At 50.0% G+C, this 24,943-nt stretch overlaps 1 protein-coding gene across 1 annotated transcript; it reads right to left on the reverse strand.

Moving 5' to 3' along the window:
• Window positions 1-5,628: 5,628 nt before the first annotated feature.
• LOC101553571 (carcinoembryonic antigen-related cell adhesion molecule 8-like) lies at window positions 5,629-18,560 on the reverse strand. Its single transcript, XM_055146442.1, has 10 exons — window positions 18,497-18,560; window positions 17,026-17,379; window positions 15,234-15,512; window positions 14,593-14,847; window positions 12,645-12,923; window positions 11,241-11,364; window positions 11,045-11,112; window positions 10,320-10,372; window positions 9,618-9,659; window positions 5,629-5,838 (listed from the first exon to the last, which is right to left on the reverse strand). Exons 1-10 carry the CDS (start codon window positions 18,558-18,560, stop codon window positions 5,629-5,631), a joined length of 1,728 nt encoding a protein of 575 aa, XP_055002417.1.
• Window positions 18,561-24,943: the final 6,383 nt, after the last annotated feature.

Raw genomic sequence — 24,943 nt, forward strand, 5'->3', positions numbered from 1 at the left:
TCCACATGACTAAAGCCATTCTCCAGATTCCCATTTGATGTCCTTCATTCAGCAAACCCCACGGCGCGTCTGTGATCTTCCATTCTCTATAAATATTGTTATCTGGTGCGCGGGGATGCCAACAAACCCATGTAAGTTTGTGCATTGTCCAATAACTGCCCTTTAAACTTTTGCAAGGGGACTATAAAGCAGATAAAGATGGTATAACTGTTGAGGAACAGATTTCCAAATCTAAAGAGGAGGGAAGTTCATCCTGAGAGTGAGACCATATAGAAAATCCTGTTCCACTGAGAGTAACAATAGTAGTTAAATTCTTCCAATATTTTACATGATCCAGTAAACTTAAACATCCCAAAGTCCCACTAGCGGAAGAATTCCTCTCTAAACAAATAGGAGTTCCTCGAGATATTCTGGAGAAAGAAATATTTGACTGGTACCAAGCAATATGTGTAGCTCTCATTCTCCCAGCATATTGAGTGGCATTATTATAAAACTAAATCTTCTCTCTTCCCCAAGTAGCTAACTGCAACACTGAAGGATCTGGAATATAAGTCCAAAATGTGTCTGCCCTTGCTGAACAAAGAAACATCAGCTGTAAAAGGAGGGCAGTCATGGTCACATGTGATTGACTTCTCTTAACTTGGAAGTATGCTTGTTGTATCTGCCCCGTGGCCACTGGAGTCTCGGCAGAGATGCCCAGATCCATCAATGCCATCTGTGCAAACCTGTTGATCAGGTTCTTCTTCCATCTGGGGTACCAACCTCTCCGGCAACCAGCGCAGTGCTTCAGCATCCTGTGGAAGGACACAAACATACCCTTGTCCCCACATTAGTACCGGGTCTGACCCATGCCATTTTCCACCCAATGGATCTTTCCACTTTACAGGAGGATGAGATTTTTTATTTTTGTGTTTTTTCCCCACAGCTTCTGTGCTTAGGTATATCCATCTTTATCAAAAGTCAAAAAATTTAAAATAAAAAGTGCATAATTTAGTAACTTCCTAGGTTGTTTGGGATATAACTCCCCTTTTTTTATTTTTTACAACTGATTTTTAAGAGTTTGATGTGCACGTTCAACAATACCTTGTCCTTCATAGAAAGATTGCACTCATCTATGGTATATAGAATAACAGAGTGGGAGACTAACACTCAAGAACTGTAGAAATAAGTACCAGGAGGTTGACTCCATGGCTTCGAGGCTGGCCTCACGTTCCGGGGAAAGGTCAACTCAGAGAAGCGATCACCAACTACATTGTAGTCGAAGGCCATGTGGGGGAAGGGAGTTGCGGGCTGAATGAGGGCTAGAGACTGAGCACAGCGGCCACTCAACACCTTTATTGCAAACCACAACAGCTAATTAGAGAGAGAAAACAGAAGGGAATGCCTTGCCACAGTGGCAGGGTGGGGTGGGGGGGAGATGGGATTGGGGAGGGTGGGAGGGACACTGGGTTTACGGGTGGTGGAGAATGGGCACTGGTGAAGGGATGGGTTCCAAACTTTGTATGAGGGAAGTATAAGCACAAAAGTGTATAAATCTGTAACTGTACCCTCACGGTGATTCTCTAATTAAAAATAAATAAATTTAAAAAAAATAAAAAAAAAAAAAAAAAACAATACCTTGTCCTTGAGGATTGTACAGAATACACTTTTTATGCACAATACTCACATGTGCACAAAAAGATTGAAATTTTTTTTTCCTGTATAACCAGGGCCATTATTTGTTTTTATTTGTCTTAGGGTACCTATAACTGGCAATATTTTGTCCTGTGATAAATTATTAGAAATAATACCTGAATAATTTGCTAAGGCAATGGCCCATGAATCTGAAAACCAATTCAACCAGTTTTGCTTGTCTTTATCAAAGGGAATTCCAAATGTTCCTGGGTCTTTTCCAAAATATAAATTAGATTGTTTTCGACCCATAGCAATGAAAGCAATCACCATTTCATAGTAAGGAGTTGAAACTTTCCGAGGAGAAGCTTATAAATGAATCCACAAAAAAAAGCTTATCCTGATATAATACTGCTGTAGGAGTATGGGAAGTAGGAAGAACATATAAAGTCCACGGACGAGTGTAATCACAATACCCAATGGGTTGAGTCATAATTGCTTGCTCAACTAATTTCAATGCCTCTCTGCCTTGAGGAGTTAATATCCAAGAAGAATTAGGATCCGAATTTCCTTTAAGAATATCAAACAGTGACTTAAGCATGCCAGTAGTTAAATGCAAAGAAGCCCTAGTCCAGTTAATATCTCTGAGAAGTTTTTGAAAATCATTCAAAGTATGTAAATTATCTTTTCTAAGACTTAATTTTTGCGTTTTAACCCTATCTATAAAGAGCTGGTAACCTAAGTAAGAATAAGGCTCCTTGCATTGTACTTTTTTGGGAGCAATAGAAAGTCCAGCTTGAGTTAAAGCAACTGTTAATTCTCCAAAAATAGCTAATAATTGATCTTCATCAGTATGAGCAATTAATATATCATCCATTGTAAAAAACTAAGGCTCGCCGAGGGGCGCGCGCACTCTCGGGCTCTCTGGGCAGCTCTGTCTCACCGCCCGCGTCCGGTGCCCCGGAACCGCTGTGTGTGCCATTGGTCAAGGGAAGGCGACATAAGGAAGAAGGACAAACTGGTTGCTCGATCAGTTTATTTCATTCTCTCTTCCTGCTTCTCTCCCGGTTCTCGGTCTCTCTCAGCAGGATCTCTGGATCTGGCCCGTGGATCTGGCCCCCCAACCCACTCTTACAGCCTAGTTAAATCTCCACAGCATGAGGGGATTGGGGCGTACACATAGGTGTGGTCACCATCAATAGGGTTGAGGTTCCTTTTCCTTAGGGGATGCTTCTCCTAGGACTTAATTCTCTTTCAGCAGGAGGACCCACCCAAGGGCGAAGTCCCATGAGTGTGTTTCTCTTCTCCTCAGCCAGCAAACATATAAGAATTCATAATATTAATCATTTTGTATGGACACAATAAGAGATGCATTAAAGCTTATGGAATTGCTCTCCTGGGGCCATCTCAATCTCAGACTACAGTGCTCAGGCCAGATCAGTCTTTCCTATCCCTGGCAGGGTCCTAGTCTCATAATTACTATTGGATCATGACAGCATTTGTCTATGATCAAGCTCTTAACTTATAGTTAAGAATTAAGCACTTTGGCCAGGCCCATCTCGATGCCAGGGTAGCACATAACTCACCTTCCCGTCCCTCGTCGGGACCCTGCTTTTGGGGTGCCAGGAACTGAGGGCAACTGAGGCTTAAGTGGAGAAAGCAGATACCCAGGAGGGAATAATATTCGAGGCCAATTAATTCCCAAGTTATAAAAACATAATATTGTCTTCTTGTGTCTATACAAAACAGACATAGCTTTAAAGTAAATTATTCAAAAGGCACAAGAAGAGGAGAAAGGTAATATTAACTTATATAATATAAATTCAGTATCCTAGGAAGGTCTGACCTTACAAATTAGCAGAGTCAGATTAAGGGAAAGCCGCGGATTAACTCTTTTGGGGAAGAGAGCATGGAGAAAGATAGCTAAACAAAGGGATAGGAGAGATTTGGGAACACCTTGATGGGTGTGACTAGGGTAAGCCTAAACTCCGGGGAAAACCGGGACAAGCTACTTGTGGCAAGGAGGGAAAGGACAAAGTAATGTCATCCTATAATCCATGTAATGAATAATATAGCCAGCCGGATATTGCTTTCTAACTGACTGGATAGCTTGTGCTACAAACTTTTGACACAAGGTGGGACGCGATTAGTCATACCTTGAGGCAAAACTTTCCAATGATATCTTTTCTTTTCTTTCTTTTTTTTTTTTTTTGCTTTTTGGGTCACACCTGGCGATGCACAGGGGTTACTCCTGGCTCTGCACTCAGGAATCACTCCTGGTGGTGCTCAGGGGACCATATGGGATGCTGGGAATCGAACCCGGGTTGGCCGCGTGCAAGGCAAATGCCCTACCCGCTGTGCTATTGTTCCAGCCCCTCCAATGATATCTTTTCATAGGCTCTTTAAAATTAAAATTTGTTGCAGGGATAATCCTCTGGGAACAAAGGAATAGTATAGAAACAATCTTTTAAATCTGTAATAATTTTATAAGTGTTAGCTGGAATAGCAGAAGGCAGAGGTAAACCAGGCTGTAAAGCTCCCATATGGTCCCTAGTTTCATTAACTTTTCTCAAATCTTTTAACAATCTCCATTTTCCTGATTTTTTCTTAATAACATATATAGGCGAATTCCCAGGCGATTTAGAAGGTTCAACATGTCCTAATTGCAGCTGTTCCTGCACCAGCTGTTGGGCAGCAATAATCTTTTCTTGTGAGAGGGGCCACTGAGCAACATACACCGGCACATTAGACTTCCATTTAATAGCATCATCATGGATTGCAGGACGATCAAAGGCCCCCCCACCCCTAAAAAGGCAATTCTTTAGCTCTGGGAGCTTGGGAAACATATAAGAACAAGTCCATATCTTCCATAATGTCTCAGCCCCATAGATTGACTGGAAGGTTGGGAAGAACATAAGGTTGAAAATATTCAGCAGGTCTGACTTTGGGGGGAGAAACTCCAAACAATAATAGTGAGTTTTTTGTTGAAATATTGAATGAAATCAAAGTAAAGTGAAATTTATCAGTTACACAGGTGGGGTGGGGGGTTGGGGAGGTGAGGGGTTGGGGAGGGAGGTGTACTGTGATTCTTGGTGGTGGAATATGTGCACTGGTGAAGGGATGGGTGTTCGAGCATTGTATAACTGAGACTTAAACCTGAAAGCTTTGTAACTTTTCACATGGTGATTCAATTAAAAAAAAAATTTTTTTAAATAGCCATTATATCCCTCATCATTTTCCCAATGTAAAAGACTAGAGCTCTGTTCAGGGGAGGATGCCATGCCTATGCCCTGTAAGCTTGAAAAGGCAACTTGTTTAGGCCATGAGTCAGGCCAAGGCTCGAGGGCTAGTACTGAAATATCGGCACCCGTGTCTAAGAGTCCCTTAACACTTTTGCCTTGAATGTTCAAATGGAGCTCGGGGCGCTCTTCTCGAACTTTTTGAATCCAATATACGTCTGAAGACCCAAAGCCAGCACTCCCACTTTCTTGAGTAGATATGACTCCTCCTCCTGTGAAACTGGGTAACAGTACTAACTGTGCAATTCTCTGGCCTGTGTTAATTACATTTATAGATGAGGGAGAATTTGTCAAAATTTTTATTTCCCCTTGGTAATCTGAATCAATAATTCCAGGAATAATAGAAAGACCTTTTAAAGCAGAGCCACTACGTCCGATCAAAAGACCTACTGTACCAGGAGGCAAAGGTCCATATACTCCGGTGGGCAGAGCTTGGAGTCCCATTTCGGGAGTTAAAACTGTGTAGGAACGGACACTGAGGTCCAAGCCTGCACTGCCTGGGGTGGCTCTTTGGAGGTCAGAGGTGGTAGGGTGTCTAGAATTTCTGTCTGGATTGCCCCATAATACTGTTTCAGGGCCTGGGTCTGGCCCCTCCTCCTGTTTCCCGAAGGCGGTAGCGGGTTGTTACGGATATCTGTAGAAGACCTACAGTCTCTCGCCCAATGATGGCCATTACGGCATCGAGGGCAAAGTCCTGGCCCTTGTTTATCTGTTTGCTTCAGGAGGTCGTCAGGATATCGTTGAGGACATTGGGCAGCACGGTGACCCGGTTTCCCACAAGCAAAGCAGAAACCTGGTGGACCTGACACTCGTCTGCGGCCCATATCCTTTCCACGTCCCCTATGCTGTTGAAATAGTACTTCTTGAACTGTTTTTCCTTGCATAGCAGCAGCCATGGCCAGATTCTGGACATAAGCAGGTCCAATGTCTGCACATATGCGGACATAATCAGCCAAATTTCCATTTTTCCTATAAGGATGCAACGTAGCTTGGCACGCACGATTAACATTCTCATAATCCAATTGTTTAACTAACACTGTAGCTGCATGCTCATCAGGAATAACCCTACTTGCCGCTTCGAGAAGACATGCTAAAAAATCCTGAAATGGCTCATCAGGACCCTGTCTGACTTTAGATAATTCTTCTGATTTCCCATTAGAGCAGGGCAATTTCTTCCACGCTCTGCATGCTGCCTCCGCAATTTGAGAATAAGCAGCTGAGGATAATTTAACTGTGCTTGATGATCAATATATTGTCCTTCACCAGTCAACATATCATAAGAAACACCTATATTTTGAACTGTAGTTTGCTGAGCATATCCTGGACAAATCGCAATGTAATCTGATTTCCATAACAAATAATCTCCCCCAAACAAACATGCCTTAGCCAGTTGCTTACTGTCATTTGGTGTTAGACCTTGAGACACGATTCCTTCAAGCATTGTGACTGTAAACGGAGCAGTGGGCCCCTATTGAGCACAAGCCTGATTGAATTCTTTGAGTTGCTTGAAAGGAATCATGTCATGATATCTTTGACCTGTAGCCTGCTGAGTGAATATGGGAAAATTGCAAAATTCCCGAACATTCTCTCCTTGTTCTTTTGCTTTTTACATCCCTCTCTGCATAGGGCTCAATTGTTGTTCAGAAGCTGGCTGGGATAAATTAATTAGTGTTGGTTCCAGGGGGTCAATGATTGGATCTAAGTCTGCTACAACTGAGGGCAGCAGTGGCAGAGGCAAAAGATTTTTGCTAGGTTCCTCTACGTAAGGAGGAGGAAAATTAGTTTTTAAGGCAACAGGCTGTGAACAGTATTTTAAAAATTTAAAAAATAAAAAAATAAAATAAAATAAATTTAAAAAAATGTTTTTTCTAAATTAGCTAAGCCCTCTTTTACAAACATTTTTATATCCTGCATATCAACATCTGACTTTTGAGTACTTTCTCTCACTGCCAAATTCATGAGAACTTTCCACTCATCAGAGTTATTAGGATCATGATATCATGTAGCCTCCTGTTCTAATTCTTCTTGATCTAAAGAATCTAATACGTCATTATCCGATTCCTCACTTTCCTCCTTTATGGCTGCTAATTCTATATGTAATGAGAGCTAGGGATTCTCTGAAGCAGTTGGTCTTAGTGGCAGTGACTCCTTACCACGTTCCTCTTGAGGCGGCCCCAGACTGTCCTTTATGACTGACCAAAGTAAGACAGCAAAAATAGGCATTTTTCTAGGTCCCTGATTATCCAAATATTCCTGGAGCCTGTTCCCTACCTGTTTCTGAGTTTCATAATCAATAGTTCCATCCGCAGAGAAGGCGGGATATGTTTCATTAATAAAATTTAAAAAATATATGAAATTGTTTAGTACTCATTTTAATCCCTCTATCTCTCAAGATAGTTTTCAACATCTGCACAAAAATTTGCTTACTTGAATGTTGACCCATAGTTTCTCCTTAGTTTCCCCTTACTCTCAATAATACCATCCTGCCCTGGACTTCTTTACCTTAATCCACAGCTTCCTTGTCTTCTCCAGGCGACTCACACATCTCTACCTCAAGCCATTCGGGTGCCACCTGCCGGGCCAGCCCACAGTTGAATGAGTCGAGAGGAAAGGTGAGGATTTTTTTCTTTCTTTTTTTAAAAATTTTTTAATTCGTGAATCACTGTGAGGGTACAGTTACAGATTTACACATGTTCGTGCTTGTGTTTCCCTCATGCAATGTTCAAGAACCCATCCCTCCACCAGTGCCCATTCTCCACCACCAATGAACCCAGTATCCCTCCCACCCCCAATTCCATCCCCCTCCCATTCTGCCTCTGTGGCAGGGTACTCCCTTTTGTTCTCTCTCTCCTTTTGGGTGTTGTGATTTGCAATAGGGGTATTGAGTGGCCATCGTGTTCAGTCTCTAGTCTACTTCCAGCACGCATCTCCCTTCCCGCACGGGATCTCCAACCACATTTTACTTGGTGTTCCCTTCTCTATCTGAGCTGCCTTTTTCCCCGGATGTGAGGCCAGGTTCCAAGCCATGGAGCCAACCCCCTTGGTACTTATTTCTACTATTCTTGGGTGTTAGTCTCCGACTCTGTTATTTTATATTCCACAGATGAGTGCAATCTTTCTATGTCTGTCTCTTTCTTTCTGGATCTTAAAGAGACAACACAAGTGGTTGAGAGGGCTGAGTTTTCATGGATCAGCAGCACTAATATTTATTTTGGGCAGCCTTTTATACATCTCTATCAGGAACTTGACAGGTAAAATCATTATTCATAGTTATTCATAATTATTACAAAAAGCACGTTTTTTTTATCAGAACAAAGGTGAGGAACATAGTATAGTGAAAAACAACTTGTCAATAATACATAGAATCAATAATACATAGAAAAACAATCTAATTATTCCTGTACTTTCCCATAATTGCAAGAGGTGTAATTTCCGCAGAATCAAAATACATCTATTTCTCATTAATATTCTTGCAGATTATGAATGGTGAACTATTAACTTCTCTACAGGCTTAGTTTGGTGACACAATGGCCACTCCACATACTAGGGGTGGTGGGACAGAGAGCTATGCCAAGTATTCTTGGCCCTCGTTTGAGGCAGCTCCCAGGGCTATGTCCACTTAAGGACACTGTATAAGCAGACAGCTCCCCGCAAACTAAATGAGCAGGACCCCATAATTATCAAAGATGCAGGGAAGGACGGCTGGAAGCACTGGGGTTCTCCAAACTGTGTATGGCCTCAGTGTGAGGCCACTGACAGGCACCACAGGCTCTGCGCCCACTGCAGCCACCACCGCCAAGCTTCAGCCACAGCAGACAGTAGGGCTCGTAACCCCACAGATTCAGGGCAGGCCACTGTTTCGTGTCAACGAGGCTTCAGGTCTGAACGTTCTCGGGAAGGGGAGTAGATCTCATGGCATCCACTCCGCAGAGCCAAGATGCCTCCAGATGAGGGCTGTGGCCGCCTCCTTATTCTTGACTGGTCCCAGCTGGTCCAGCCTGGATCACTTCATAGGAGGGTGGAGCCCAAGCCATAGCACAGCGGGTAGGGCGCTTGCCTGGTGAGTGGCTGACCCAGGTTCGATCCCTGGCTGCCCATATCGTCCCCTGAGCCTGCAAGAAGTGATTTCTGAGTGAAGAGCCAGGAGTTACTCCTGAGCACTGTCTGATGTGCCAATGACAAAAGAAAAAAAAAGAGTAGGCGTCCACTGATTTCTATGAAATCACCCGAAATCCTGGGGGTGGGGGATAGAGCCGTTGTCCGGTCCACTCAGGGCTCAGGAAAGTCTGAGGGGTCTCCAGAAGTCCCAGGGATCCTGATTCTCAGGTGGAACCCCCAAATAGTCACAGGACTCAGAACTGGCCCTTGGCCTTACGCTACATGTCCTGGATCCTCCAGACTCTGGGGGTTCAGTGGCGCCCCCCAGCTGACGGGGTGGTTCCCTGAGATGCTAAGGAGCCACATCAGCCTTGGTGGTGATCCGGCCGTACAAACTTGAATTTGAGGTCAGTAACTCCTGAAAAGAGAGAAAGGAGGCCTGAGCCCTGTCCCTGTGTCTCAGGATGTATCCTGGGGTGTCCCTGCCAACCATCCCCCCAGGCAGAACCCCTTTCCTTGATGTTCCTGAATCTTGAAGCACTGCCAGGGCAGGCTGTGGGATAATCTAGGACCCTGGGCTGGGGAAGCAAGCCTCGTTCACACACTCACCTGGTAGATGGGGCTGGCAGGAGATGGGTCGGGTCGGGTGTCCTGGGTATAGATCAGAGAGTGGGTGTCAGGACACAGGAAGTGAAGGTCACTCTCATGGGAGGCCCTATACCTCCTGCTTAGCCATCCAAGGATAAGCCCTGAACTGAATGCCAGTTCTGTCCCCCACTAGCACCACCCTGTCTGTGACCCCCAGGATGCCTGTCCCTGGCTGGTGTCCGGGTTCCGGGATGGGGTGGGGATCGGGGTAGGTGGGCGCCCCTGAGTGAGTGTGGCTCAGGTCTGAGAGACCCTTCCCTGTTCTTGGGGATGGGGGTTAGCTGCAGGGCACCCCCTTGCAGACCCTTGGGCTTACCTGGGAGGCAGAGCTGCTTGGGGCACTGGGGCCTGAAAGCAGAGACAGGAGTTAGCACAGACAGAGAGAGCACCCCAGAAGACTGGGGTTCAGTCCCAGAGCATCAGGGGACATGGGGTCTCCTTTGGAGAGACCCTTTAGCCACTGTAGGGCCAGGGAGGGGGAAAGAACAAGTCTGACCCAGACCCACAGGTTGGGCTGACGTGCCACTTGAGTTCCCCTGTGCTAAGGGGTTCATTAGGGCCCTCCGGGGCTCCAAGACCAGGTCAGAGCCTGGTGAGTGGCAGAAGAGGACGGTGGGTCAGGGTGGCACCCCACCCCGACTCCCGGAAGGAGGGGACACTTACCTGGGGAGTCTGTGGGGAACTGGTGGTCTCTGGGGTCACGCTGTCTTGGGCTCCTAAGAAGGTCATCCAAGGTGAGAGTCAGAAGGGTTCCCTGTCTGTGTCCCAGCAAGGGCCAGAGAGGGTCCCACTTCCCAGCCCTGTGCTCCCAATCCCCAGTGCTGGCCGGAGGGGAGCGCCCAGAAGGGGGCGCCCTGCAGAGCCTTAAGAAGGCACAGCCCTGGGGCAGGGAATGAAGCTCTGGGAGTCAGGGACCAAGACCTGGATTCTGATGAGCAGGGATGTGGAGCTCAGGGGGACTGTGGGGCGGTGCCTGAGGGATCCCAGATGCAGATCCTCCTAGAGGACATGCTCATGGCGATGGGCCTCTCCCCACTCACACAACTTGTCAAGAAGCTTTAAGCACCCTCCAGGCCCTGTCATGAGGTCCCCTTCTCCCAGCACACACCTCAGGGCCTGTGGGTCATGCATCTGCCACGTGGGGGGCATCTGAGCCCACCCGGCCCAGCCTGGTCCCTTTCTGCTCTCTGTAGGCTCAGATCATGAGATGGCACATGTCCCTTGTGGATTGTGCAGAATTGGGGCGGGGGGGGGCACCCAGTGGGGCTGAGGTTCACCAGACCACACCGTGGATGCTCAAGAGTCCCTGGGATGCAGAAGGGAGCCAGGCCCGCGCATCCAGGCTGCACTTAGCCTGCCCGTGGCAGGGTCGGGTCTGGTTCTGGAACCAGAGGTGCCACTGCTGAAACTGGGGTATACAGTGGCTTCAGTGGCCCAGATGGCACTGAGGGGCAACCTGAATGAGGCACATGGGTCAGGGAGATTTTGAGGTGTCCCTACGCAGAAAAACAGCTGGGGGGAGGAGTTGGGTCATGAGAAAAGAGCCGTGGAGACAGGACCAGCAGGTGGAAAATGGCTTCAGACCTTTCAGACTTTCTGAGAAACAGGAAGTAGCCCAGGACAGCTGCGAAGACCATCCCAATCAGGACCCCGATGACGAAGCCACCGATGATAGTCCCCACCTGGGTGTTTGTGGAGATTCCTCCTGCTGGAGGGAGACAGGGGGGCATCCAAAATCCATTCCAGGGGAAACCCAGGAATAAGTTCACTTGTCCATGAGACTTGGCCCAAAAGTGTGAAGAGCAGCCTTGAGTGTGGTGGTGGTTGGGTCCTAGAGATTTTCTGCTGCTGGGGATGGGTCCCTTAGGGTGTGGAGGACTCTCACCCGCCCCACTCTGGGTGCCCCGAGTAAAGCTGCCTGGCGCGGAGTCCGATGGTATGGCTATGCGGGCCTCATGTTGCTGGCAGGGGTCAGGCTGCTTGGGAGGAAGGAAATGACACAAGTCTGCATGTCGTGGAGTTGCCTCTTCACCCGCGACCCAGCTGTGGGATCCCCCAAAGTTCTCCTTTTCTCAGACTGAAACCTCGGGCTTGCTCTAACTTCCACCTCCACCACATTCCTGTCCCGCCTCTTCTCACACTGCTGCCTCCCACCATCGTTTTACTGTCACTATTGAAGATCTGAGACGACCTGAGCCCTACATGCTCAGCTCCACGCTCATTACAAATGAGATACTCCCCCACCCCCAACCAGGTCCCCAGCTGGAGAGAGGAGCTAAGGCATGAGAGGACAACCACGGGGACAGGACCACTGGTGCTCTGAAGGAAACTGACATTCATCTCATCTAATCCTTCCATCCCTATGAGGTAGGGGTGGGGCAGGGGGGTGGCCCACTTTGCAGAAAGTGAGTCTGAACGTGAAACCCAGAAGCAGGCTGCAGAGGTCACAGAATTGTGGAACTTGAGCTATCAACCAGGTTCTGCTTGACTCCCACGAAGAACACCCCGTTATCATTGATATAGTAAGAGAGGCTGGGCGGGGCCTGGGAACTAAGCGCCCAGCATGAGCACAGGAACCACAAGGAGAGTTCAGGGACCAACAAAGCCACAGGGCTCCTGCCACTCCTATTGTCATCCCTGGCACCATCACAAGTGTCATCCCCAACTGGCCCCAAACTATGTGTGAGCCCCAAATATTGAGGGAACATCCCCTCAAGGGGAGAGGGAAAGGGTGGTATTGTCGAAACCTCCCGGGAGCTTCGACTCCGGGGGTTGGCATCGTCAACCACACAACATCCTCCGAACAGCTGGTTCCCCAAGCGGAAATCCTTTCCAGGGCCACGAGCTGAAACCCAAGCGATAGGGCAGCAAGCTGGGTCCCGCCCACTGTTCTCCTCATAGCTCCCAGACCATCGGAGGGTCCTACTCCTCAGAAGTCCCCACCCATGACATGCAGCAGGATGGGAGGGAGTGCTGAAGGCCACCTACGTGTCACTTGCAGCTTCACAGGGGGACTTTTTATGGAACTGATGGGGTTGGAGATCTCACAGTGATAGTCGCCGGCATCGGACACTGAGATAGACGTGATGATGAGGGTCTTGTTGTCTCGAGACAGCAGCTTCGTCTCTGAGGGCTGCAGAAGCTGATTATTGTGGACCCATTGGGTGGAGATATCAGTGTCATTTGTGATGCAGAACAGGATCACGTTGTTATTACCTTCTGCCACTGTGGTGTTTGAGGCATGGATGGAGACTGATGTCACTGGGTCTGTGGAGAAATGGAGTTGGGGTGACAGAATGAGTTGGGACCTGGGTTCGCGCTATTCTCAGACATCTTAGTCTCCTCGGCCACAGTGTGCAGAGGTCACCAGAGAGGCTGGGCCACACAGGTGTTTGTTTCCTCACAACCCTTAAGAAAAAGGCAGTGTCTCTACCTGTGACCCTCATTTACCTCAAGATGACTCCCAGCCTGTCCTCCCACCCCATCTCTGTGTCAGCAGCTCCAGGAACCTCTTCTCAGCACGTGAGCCCAACGACTCAGTAATGGAACGCTTCTCCCACTGTCCTGCCCTGCGGTGGCCCCTTCTTAGAGTCTGTGTCTGGATAAAGGCCTGAACCTTCTGTCATGGACAGTAGCTTCCCATGAAGAAGGAAAGATGTTTCCTTGGTAAATGTTTTATTTAGCAAGGTGGAATAGCTGAGTCAGTCCTTTAGACCTTAGGCTCAGGGATTTCTCACACTCTGAAGATTCTCAACGCTTATCTGGAATCTCTCAGACAAGGAATTTTTAAGAAAGTGATCACAGTGCATCAAAGGCTGGTGCTGTCCACCTCTCCTTAAACCGTATCTGTGGCCCTGTTCATCCTTCTCAGGAACGGACACCACACATCTGTTCTTTGTCATTTTCTTGCTTGCTTTTGGGGCCACACCCAGCAGTGCTCAGGCCTTAATCCGGGTCTTGTGCTCAGGGACCATTCCTGGAGGTGCTCAGGGAACCAGATGTGGTCCTGGGTTTGAACCCAGGGCAGTTACATGTGAGCCAGGTGCTCAACCTGCTTTGATACCACACACACACACACACACACACACACACACACACACACATCCCTTTTTGGGGGGTGGGCTCTGTTCTGTTTGTCACCTGGGCAGGTGCTGCAGTGTCAGACAGCTGAGAGCAGGGCAAGTTCAGAGGAGCCTCCCAGCCTCCCTTCACCCACTCCCTGCAGCCTGGCCTGGGGAAGCTCCAGGTCAGTTGGTGGTAGCGTTGGAGACTCAAGACAGGTAGCCAGAGCCACTTTTCCATGTGCTCATCCCTCCCCAGAGGGCATCGAAGCAGGTTAAGGGCAGGCCTAGGACAGAGCAAAGAGCCAGTTCTGTCCTGCCCATGTGACTGAGAGGTTTCATTCTCTCCTTGGGAAAAGGACTGGCACTCAGATCAAAATCATCTACTCTCATTGGAGCGTAGCACAGAAAGCAGGTAAAAGAAGACGGGGACAGAGGTACTTTTTGAGGCAACAAGCAGCCAAACCCTAGTGCTTCCCTCTAGTCTGCTACCTGCAGGGCCTCTGGGTCTCAGAGGAAGCCCCCGCATGTCTCAGGCTCGGCTATAATGAGCCAAGAGAAATCTGAAGCACATGGAGCGAAAAAATCTGTGGACATTTAGTAAGAGGGAGGCCAGAGGAAGAATTTAAGATTTACTTGTGTCCATGGACAGCAGGGAAATAGCTTCTTTCAGTCATTTTTGTTTGTTTTGTATTTTGGGTGAGATTTGGTGCTCAGGGGCTGGTACTCCGGGCATCAGACAGCACGGGGTTGTGAACCTTTAAAAGGACCCCTGCTTGTAAAGTGGGAACTCTGACCTAGGCTTGCGTTTGGAAAAAAAAACCTCCAAACCCTCCAAACCAAGTTTTGAACCAACATTCCAGGAAGGCACTTACCTAAGACTGTGATATTGATCATCACGGTCGCCTTGAGTAGTGTCACATTGTTACTGACTAAGCAGGTATAGGAACCACTGTCATCCAGAGAGAGGCTGGGTATGAAGAAGTTCTGTGCGGATACTGTGGCCTGCTTGCTGGTAGACCAGGTAAACTTTGCGGGCGGGTGGGAGGCAGTGTAGCAGGAGAGGCTGAGGCTCGCCCCTCGACGGTAGAAGGTTTTTGAGGGGGAGATGATGGGAGGGTCTGGGCCATCTGCAACACAGAACCAAATCTGGGATGTTGAGGGGAAGGGGAGCCCCTGCCTGTACCAGGCCTCAGTGTCCCTCTGAGCCGGGTCTCACCTTGTTGTAAAGTTCCAACCCTGACCCTCATGTGCTCTCTGAGTCTGAGTCTGAGCCATTACCCTGTTCTGATGGTGGGTCACTGACTCGGGCCACCCAGACACGGTGAGCCTGGCCATCCTCATCCCGCCCAGGGTTGGGGCTGCTGGGCCTGCGGGGAACCGAGCTGTGGCCCGTCTGGGTGTGGATGGGGCATGTTAAGTGTTGGGGGTGAAGGACATGAAGGAGGTGGCTCGATGTGACCTGTCGATATGGATTGGGGGAGCATCCCCCCGGGTAGGGACAGGAGTTACTCACACAAAACATCCAGGTTGAATTGGTCGCTTGTTTTGGAGCTCACAGGGTTCCAGTTCTCACACACATAGGCTCCAGTGTTATTCCTCAGGGCAGGGCTTAAAGTCAGAACCCGATTTTGCTTGGACAGCTCCAGCCCACCAGCCTGAGCGACAGGTTTAGAGTTGAAGAACCACCGGTAGGTCGTGTCTGGAGTCTCAGGATCACACTGCAGCTTCACGGTGTCCTTTTTCTCAGTGGGGTGCTCGTTGTCAGCGTTGATTTGGGGTTTGGTTAGCCGCACTGTATGGGGAACAGAGAACATGGCCCTTGTAGTGCCCGGATTCCTCCAGGGCCGTGTCGTCAGAGTTGGCGTCTCTCTGCTCAGTGAGGCAGCTGTGCGCATCTCTGAGGAAGGCGTGAGGGTGGAGCTGGGGACTGGAAGGGCTTTCCTTGTCGGCACCAGGAGGGAGAGAACCTGGAGGGCCCCAGAAGAAGAACCTTCTGGTATGGACCTGGGAACTTGTTGTGCAGCTGCTGCCCCAATGGTTCTGTGTTCTGCCCACTGCCCAGGAGCTGGGCCTGGTCTCCGGGTTTAGATGGGGCAGAACAGTGGCAATAGCAGGAGTTTCTGGGGAACTTAGGAAAGAAGAAGTGTGGGAAGCAGGGGCAGCGCTGGCTGGGATGAAGAAGAGAAGGACGAGGAGAAGGAGGAGTAGGAGGGAGGATGTGGAAGGAGCAGAGAGCACAAGGATCCCTGTGAGTGTTGATTCAAGTGACCTCTGACACCCAAAGGTCAGCCCCTGTGAACGGGAAGCAGGGGTCATGTGCCCCAAACCGTCCTACAGCTCCCAGTCCACAGCCACCGTGCCCCCTGGCTTCTGGGGTGCCTTAGGGGCAGTGGTCAGAGGGTGGAGCAGGGGCCTGGGGTGGTCAGAACCTCCCAGGACTCTGACCCAGTTTACAGAACTTCACCCACTGTCCCCTCACTCTCAAGGGCTCCCTGTGGGCCTATGCAGAGGCAGGGGAGGGGAAAAGTCCTTTCTTGAATTCTCCAGGGGTGGTGACCCACACGTCAGGACCCCAGTAGGTGGTTGCCAGCCCCTTGCAGGGAGGTGAGTCTCCCCTATGTAGAGGCCTGGGCTCTGCCCTGCTGACGATCAGTGTGGTTGTGGGTCATTCAGTTCTAGAACCACATTCTAGATTAATCCTCCACTGTACTCACGCCAGGGCCAGGACTTCTCCCTCTGAGAGATCCCAAAGGAGACAGGATCTTTTCCTGCTTGTTGTGGAGCCACACCCTGCGGTGTTCAGTGGTTACACCAGATTCAGTGCTCAAGGGTAGTAACCGACAGTGCTCAGGGGGCATGAGTCTGTGCCCTGACCCCAGAGCTCCCTCAGGCAAGCACGTGCTCCAGCCCACTGAGCTCTCCCCACCACAGGAAAGGACCTTAATGACCATTTGGTGTCCAGCTCCACAGAGGCATAGTCGGGCCCCAGGGCTGGAGGACTTTGGATCAGGAACCAGATCTTTCTCTTCAGTGTTTGTCCTGTGCAAATGCTCAAATATCCCAAAAGGAAGCTTCGTGCAAGGGAGGAGGCTGCCCCGTCCAGAACCAAATCTTGTGTTTGTTGTGGATTCACCCTCAGTCCCCAATTTTGGAGAGGGATTACTCACCATACACGCCGAGCTCTCCTTTTACTGATAGAACGTCACTTTTTGTCATGCTTCATGCAGGGGAGAGGGCAGCTCCATTAGGGACCAAATTCCATGTGGTAAGTAGGTTCGGCTCTAACCCCACCCCAGCCCACTCACCGTACACGCCGAGGACTCCTCTTGCTTTTAAAAGGTCACCTCCCATTGTAAAGATTTGTATGAGGTAGGTGTCCTTGTCCCTCTGGGTGAGGTTCCGGATGTGCAGGGTTCCGTTGTTGAACAGGGTCTCTCGGTGGCTGAATAAAGGCCCATTAGTAATATTTCCTGGGTTTTTTTTCAATGTTATAATGATGTTCTTTGATTCAATTACCCCTTTGTACCAGTCTAAGAGTGCAATATTTTCTGGCACCTCGTGGACAAACATGGTGACATTGTCCCCTACCGCAGCATTGGCTGGTATTATTTCCACAGATACAGCATTGGCGGGCAGGCTCCAGAAAGGTAAGAGTGCGGCTGGAATCAGAGAGAGTCGGAGGATTAGGCCTGTTACACGGGGGAGGAAAATGTGTCCTGGAGGGCTGAGAGATAGTACAAGGGTCAAGGCATTGCCTTGCATGTGGCCTTGCCCCTTGCCCCTTGCTTTGCATGTGGCTGACAGGGCTTGACCCCCTCCCTGCCAGGAGTTATCCCTGAGCACAGAACCAGGAGTGATCCTTGAGCACCTGTGCTGTGGCCCAACCCCCTTGACCACATCCAGCCTTTAAACACTAACTAAAACGAAAGGAAAGATGTGTCCTGAGGATGGAGCAAGGTTTCAGCCCTGTATATTTCAATGTGTGTGTGTGTGTGTCTGTGTGCGCACACACATGTGCACTATGGGTTCAGGGTCAGAGGCAGGAAACCCTCACTTCAGCGTCCCTGACTTTGTTCTCTGTCACTTTCTCCCCAGATGTCGCACCTCCCTCCCTGTCCCAGACCCCGCTCACTCATGGCCCTGGGGAGATGCCCCCTCCTCCTGCTCTGAACCCCCACTTCACAGTGGACCCGTCCCTGCTGTCCCTCCCTGAACCTTGTCCTTCCCTAACTGCACCTTCTAGATTCCTTGTGGTCTGTCTTCCTGGCCTCGGGACTTGAGCCCGTGAGGACGGGGACCGTGGGACCGGCTCCAGCCCTGTGCTGAGTGACGGGGCTCCCAGGTCCACCACCTGGTTCCCTGAGTCCTGACACGGTGCCCGAGGACAGGATTCAAGGCCGATTTCCATCTTATCTGCGGAGACTGACGGAGACGCATCTCACCCTCTGAGCAACTGGAATTTTCCTGCCCCTCCCGTCACAGCATGAGAATTCCCGTGCCAGCCCCCACCCCGATACAGTTTTGCTCTGTTGTTCTGGCCATACCCGGTGTGCCCAGTGGTGCCTCCTGGCACGGGTTGGGGACCGTGCAGGGTTGGGGGTTGAGCACATGCAAAGATGGGCTTCAGCACTTTGACCTGTCCCCCGAGGGCCCCGTCCCAATTTCACCCTGCCCCCCACCCTGTGCAAAGAGAATGCTCTGTCCCCTCTCAGAGCTCTGTGTCCCCGGAAGACCCCAGCCTGTGTCCCCTGCCCACCCCAGGAAGGTCCCCCTCACCTGCAAGCAGGAGCCCCTTCCAGGGCACGCGCCCTCTGTGGGTAGGGGCTGAGGGGGGCTCCATGTGTCCACTGCTGCTGGCTCCCACCGGCTGAGAGAAGTGCTGGAACCCCAGAAAGACCCACAGACCCTACTGCTGCCGAGCAGACAGTCAGGCAGACAGGCAGACAGATGTGTGAGCCTCTGAGCTTCCTCCTCCTGAGCTGAGCTGCTCTGGACGTGGGCAAGGGGGGAAGCAGGGCCAGTCATGTACTGGGGCAGGACTTTGCCCCTCCCTGTCCTCCCCATCCTGATCCTTATCTGTCCTATTTGCACTTTGCTTACTGGGAAGGACTGTGGCCACTTCCCCTTCAGTTGGGATCACACATACACGCACGCACACACACACATATATGCGCATGCATATGCACTCATGGACACATGAGCACATACACATGTACCATATGTACATACGTGCTTTCACACATACACAGACATGTATACATGCATACACATAAGTACAAATACACACATACATGTACACTCATGCACTCTCAGGCACACACATATGCACACGCCAGATTTGCACATGCACATTCTTGCCATTGTTCATGGGGCTCAGTCCTAGGTGCTTCCGCAGAGTCCAGGTGGGGCCATCCCCCCTCACTGCTGTTCTCCCCTTTCTGACTTTTCCCTCCAGAGCAGGAGCTGGCGTACCCTTAGAGTTAATATCACAGGGTGTCCCTGGGGTGTCCCCCTCAGTACACTGAACCACCTGTGGCTTTATAAAGTGGCGCATGCCCGAATGAGTCTTAGAAGTGGGTTTGCAGGAGCTGCAGGGAATAGGGGTGTGGGGTCGGGGCTGTGTCGTGGGCTCTGAGAGCCTGGGAAAATGCAGGTTCTGAGTCCGCAGATGTTGGATGTTGCAGGATAGGGAACGGGGTGTCCAGTCCCATGCATTTGAAAAGAGACTGTCTAAATCCAATCCCGTCAAAAGGCACAACAAAGCCTTTGAGACACAGGACTCAGAGGAGGTGCCAGAAAGTCTCCAAGATGCAGAAGTGCAGGCCTAGAGCCTGGTGGACCCTCGGGAGGAGCAGCCCCACTACGGGAATAAGACCACACCCATGAGAGTCACGGGTCACCAGCAGCTGTTTCGAGCTCTTCTCTTTGCCAACCATCCTACAGACAGACTTTGGGGGACAGTTTGGGAAAACTATATAAAAATGAACTTTCCAGAGGAAAGCTCCCTTTTCTCCATGTGCCCTTGCTCCGGGCTGTGCCCACACCCCTGCCCAAGATGCAAGCTCTCTCCTTCATGGCGCTCATTCCCCACCTGAGGGTCCTCCTGCTCTGCTTGGGACATGGACGTAGCTCCCTCCATTCTGGAGAAACCCAGGTTCTCTCTGGAGCATGTCACTTTCTATCCCTTCCCTCCTATTTCCCAAATGACCGTCTTCCGCTTCGCTATTACTCTCTTCCCTGAAATTCTTGGCTGCAAGGACACAAATAGACCAAAACCGGGCAGGAGCAGAATTGACATTATTTATTTATTTACTTACTTATTTATATATTTTACTTATTTATTATTTTTAATGAATCGCTATGAGGTACAGACTTACAAACTTTCATGCTTACATTTCAGTCATACAATGATCGCGTATCCATCCTTCCACCAGTGCCTATTCTCCACCACCAATGTTCCCAATATCCCTCCCACCACCCCTACCCCATCCCCCTGCCCTCGCCTCTAGAGCAGGAACGTTCCCTTTTACTCTCTCTCTCTCCTTTAGGGTGTTGTGGTTTGCAATTCAGGTATTAAGCAGGCATCATGTTCAGTCTACAGTCTACTTTCAGCACTCATCTCCCATCCCAAGCGGGCCTTCTAAACACCCTTTACTTGGTTGTCCCTTCCCTATCTGAGCTGCCTTTTCTCCGAGCATGTGAGGCTGGCTTCCAAGCCATGGAGCAATGCTCCTGGTCCTTATCTCTACTATTCTTGGGTGTTAGTCTCCCAGGATTGACTTTATTTTCCTGCAAAGAGCCACTTCTTCATTTCGACCTGAGACCACGGTCTCTGAGAAATCTGGTGGTGGGATTAATTCCCAGGCCTAGGAAATCCAGAGGTATGCAGGTGGGGCTGGAAGGGGGCAAATGGAGCTGGTGAGATTCAAGTGTCTGCAGGAGGGTTGCTCTGAGCTGACTTATCCTTCCAGGCACCCAAGGTGGGGACAGACAAAGGCAGTGAACCTCCTCTCAAGGCTGATACCACTCTTCTTCTCCATCCATAAGTCACTTATGACCAGGGGGACCCCAGAGTGTGCATCTTCCAAGCCCTCACGGATGCTGGTCAGCTTGATCTTAGTGCTCATATTCAGTACAGGGCTGAGGGGATCCTGTCTCCAAAGAGTGACCCTCTTCTTGGCCTCTGTTTGTTCTTAGCCTGGGGGTCTTCAGCACCACACAGAGACCCATGGGACCCCAGGATCAGGGGATGGTTTCCCCGTGTGACCCAGAAACACGAGTGTGGGGGCCCCAGACCCTCCCCAGGTCCCACATGCTCTGGGAGGTGGATCCCCTCCCACAGGAAGCAGGCAGAGCTGGCCCTGGGGTGCATAGGGAAGTTGAGTGAGCATGAGGAGGCCCCCCTCAATCTGCAAGGTCTCAGCTGGCCCTTGTGTGGGTCCAGACACAGGACTGGCATAGGGCCGCAGTGAAAGGAAAGGGTCCTTGGGTGCCAAGAAGAGAGAACAATGCTGAGTGACATGAGTCCAAGGGAGGGGGACAGAGTGACCGTACTCATTTGCAGGGTATTAATAAAAACATAGTATGGTACAGGACAGTAGCTCTATCAGGCTCATGCCGCTCTCCTCTGCCCCGTTCCCATTCAAGGGACAGTCAGCAGCAGAGGGGCAGCCCGATAGGGCAACAACAGATATGAGTTCCAGGACAGTAGAATATCCAAGGACAGTAGAAGTGAGGGCTGGGCCAGGAGGACTGGCCCATGGTTAGAAGCTGCCACAAGAAGAGGAGGGGCCAGTTAGGACAGAGAAGGAACCATTATAACAGTGGTAGTTGGAAATGGTCACTCTGGACAAGAACTGGGTGCTAAAAGGATGGAAAGGGATAAACGTGATACCCTTTCAGCACCTGTACTGCAAATCATACGCCAAAAAGGCAAACGAAAGAATGGGGCATGGGGGGGAAAAAAGTGTCTGCCCTAGAGGCAGGCTGTGGGGGGTGGCGGGAGGGAAACTAGAGACATTGGTGCTGGGAAATGTACACTGGTGAAGGGTTGGGTGCTGGAACATTGTATGAATACCTTTGTAACTGTGTATCTCATGGTAATTCAGTAAAAGGGGGGAACAAGGGAGGATAGAGGTAGGGGCCCTGGATCCTGGCTCTGCAGGGTTCAGGGGATATCCCCCACCTCATGTCTGCGGCTGAGCTGGGACTCAAACTTGCTTGTGCCATGGCTAACTGTCCCTTGGCTGCTGCCTGTCCCCTGAGCATCCCCTGATGCTGGGAACACAGAGGTGTTGGGGACACAGTGTTGGTGGGAACACAGTGATGTTGGGAACACAGTGATGGTGGGAACACGGTGATGTTGGAAACACAGTGATGCTGGGACCCCAGTGATGCTGGGGATCCCAGTGATGTTGGGGACACGGCGATGCTGGGGACATGGTGAGGCTAGGGACACAGTGATGATGCTGGGGAGGGACACGGTGATGCTGGTGACACCAGAGAGGCAAGCAAAGGAGATCTAGGGAGAGAATCAAGAGACAGAGCGTGGAGGGCTGGGGGATTCCAGGAGCGAGGGCCTGCCCAGGACAGGATGGAACCAGGAACCCCACATCCATGTTGGTTTCCATCTCAGAGGGACTGAGGGTCCTTTGGATTTCCCTCCCCTAACAGGAAGCCCAGAACCCCCAGGGCCCCAAGGGGAGAGCTGGAGCAGCCGGCCCTCAGGAGCCAGATTTTTGGTTGCCACACCCCAGAGCTGTAGTGGAAACAGGGCTTCCGGGGTCCAGTTTTCCAGATTTTCCCAGAGTCTCCAAGGACCCAAATTGGGAACCGAGGCTCTTCCTGAGGGACCCCCCCCTTGGGGCCTGATGGGGACTGGGCCCCCAGGATTGTGGCCGATGCTCACCCAGCTCTGCACAATTGGGCCTGAGGCACAGGACAGGGCTGGACCAGCTGGTCACCGCTGCCCAGCACGCAGAGTAGTGCACATCTTTGGGGCCTAGTAAGACATCTAGGGGTCACCCCGACATTGATATGGTGTATATCTGGGTCCACTAAGGGGCAGCACAGGGAAGGGAGCCACGGGTGACCCGCCCCGAAACCTGCCCCATCACTGAACCTTCTAGAATCATGAAGCCCTGCTCTATCAGTGCCCATGCCACTTCCTTCTACCCCGTTCCCCAGCATCACTGTGTTCCCAGAATCACCGTTCTAGAAAGCGTGTGATGACCAAAGGATCAGATCTGCCAAGTGTGTAGACATGGCCTGGCACACGGTCATGTGAGTGGTCAGTACCAGGCGGTGGCAGGGATCATCCCGGGCAAGTCTACGTCATATAATGCCCGTGTCGAAGACCCAGGAACCACGTTTTCCAACTTTGCACCCAGCACTGCCTTTTCCCGACTGAAAAGGAAACCTTTTCAGGGGACCTGACGCAACTTATTTGACCTCTTGAAGCTTCCTTTTCCTCCTTCACCCGATACAGCTGATAAACACCTCCCCCGTGTGGCGTCATAGACTGAGGTCGACCCAGCAGCAGTAGTTGGTGTCGGGGGCCAGCTTGGTACTCAGGATTGCCACTTGATATTCAGGATTATCCCTGCCCATGATGACTCACTGTGATCATACAAAGCATCCTAGCAGTAGTCACTGAGCCACACAAAAACTCACAAGAAATAACTCCAACTGAAAAGTGTCACAATGGGAAAGCAATGTGGAAAACTACCAGGCTTAGGGAGTGAAGAAGGCAGCCCGGAAGACTCAAACATGTGGTCGTGTGGTCACCGTGCGGCTGTCTCTTCGGTGTACTCAGAGCACAGCTTGGCACACACAATACAAGCTGCAACCTGTCATTCACGGAGAGCCCAGCATCTGGGCTTATGGACTGAACTGAGACTATGGATGGAACCTAGGCTTCTGCTGCCTGTTTGTCCCAGGACCTGTAAAATATTGGGCAAGAAACTTCACCTCTTGGGGTTTCTGTATCCAGCTGGGACCTAGATACAAGGCACGTACCCTCCCTGCGGTGCTATCTCTCCAGTCCCATGAACTGTTTCTTGAACACTTGGCATATAGCAGAGCTTTAGTGTGTGATCTCAGTTTGACTCAGTCTACCCTTTCCCAGAGGTCATTGAGTAGCAGCAGTGCAAACCCATGTAGCATGATGAAGATAGCAGAGAATTCACGGTGTTAGAGTGAAGCTGGGTGTGGGTTCATTGTCCCGTGCATGGGAAAGTCAAGCACTCTCACACTGGCTTTTTCCAAAAGGGAGAAGCTTTATTGCAATCCAGAGTGCAAGGGGGAGTAGGAGTGATGCGCATATCTACCTCCGTGGCCTTTTGGCTCAGAGAACGTGTATGCTGGCAGAAGGAGGGATTCGGACTTCTATTTTGTCTATTTCTTGAAAAGCAGAAGGAGAGTCTTAGGATTAACAGAATAGGGGGGTAGACGCCCTGAGGTCTGCGGGTCCACTGGCTTCCTGGATGATAACATATTTTCTGTGCATTTCTTCCTAAAACATAACTTGTCATAGATATTAAGCACTTTGGATTGTTTTAAAGATAAAAGGCAACAGGAATAGAAGGGACAGTAAATTTCTGTCTCTCACTGTTTCCTATAAAACAGTTGTAACATGTTTACTGCTTTGGGGCTGGGGCAATAGTACAGTGGGTACAGCATTTGCATTGCACACAGCTGACTCATGTTCAATCCTCAACATCCCATATGGTCACATTCCCAGCACCAGCAGGAATAATTCCTGAGTGCAGAACCAGGAATAACCCCTGAGCATTGCTGCGTGTGGCCCAAATATATATATATATGTATATACATATACATGTATATACATATATTTCTGCACAACTTTCTCTTAGACAGAATGTAAATGAGTTATTACCTTTTGTCTAAACCAATTTGTCAATATCTGGCACCCCAGGCTTTTGAGGGCCCTTGCAGATAGACCACTGATAAAGGGCTGCCATGAGGATGGGAACTCAAAGAAGAAGGAACCAAAAAACGGTTTGTGCTTATTCTTGAAAAGAAGTAGTCTATTATTTCAGATGCTGCAAACCGAACCTGAGATACTCCTGGAAGCTTTAGCAATAAAAGAAGATGTTGGTTACCTGGGTGATGGTACATTTGGAGAAAAATAAGCATGAGGGAGAGAGAGAGAGAAAGAGAGAGCAATGAGAAGGTGAAAAGATAGAAGGGGGAAGAGTCAGG

This window comes from Sorex araneus, chromosome 8, assembly GCF_027595985.1.
Source record: "Sorex araneus isolate mSorAra2 chromosome 8, mSorAra2.pri, whole genome shotgun sequence".
Classification (NCBI taxonomy): Eukaryota; Metazoa; Chordata; class Mammalia; order Eulipotyphla; family Soricidae; genus Sorex; species Sorex araneus.

Excerpts from the sequence above, each read along its gene's own strand:
- LOC101553571 (XM_055146442.1), bottom strand. The coding sequence starts at position 18,560 with ATGGAGCCCCCCTCAGCCCCTACCCACAGAGGGCGCGTGCCCTGGAAG. Across the intron at positions 12,924-14,592 it reads GATCAATATCACAGTCTTAG|ACCCAGTGACATCAGTCTCC; the intron begins GTAAGTGCCTTC and ends ATTTCTCCACAG. Across the intron at positions 10,373-11,044 it reads TTTCAGCAGTGGCACCTCTG|GAGCCCAAGACAGCGTGACC; the intron begins GTTCCAGAACCA and ends TGACCTTCTTAG.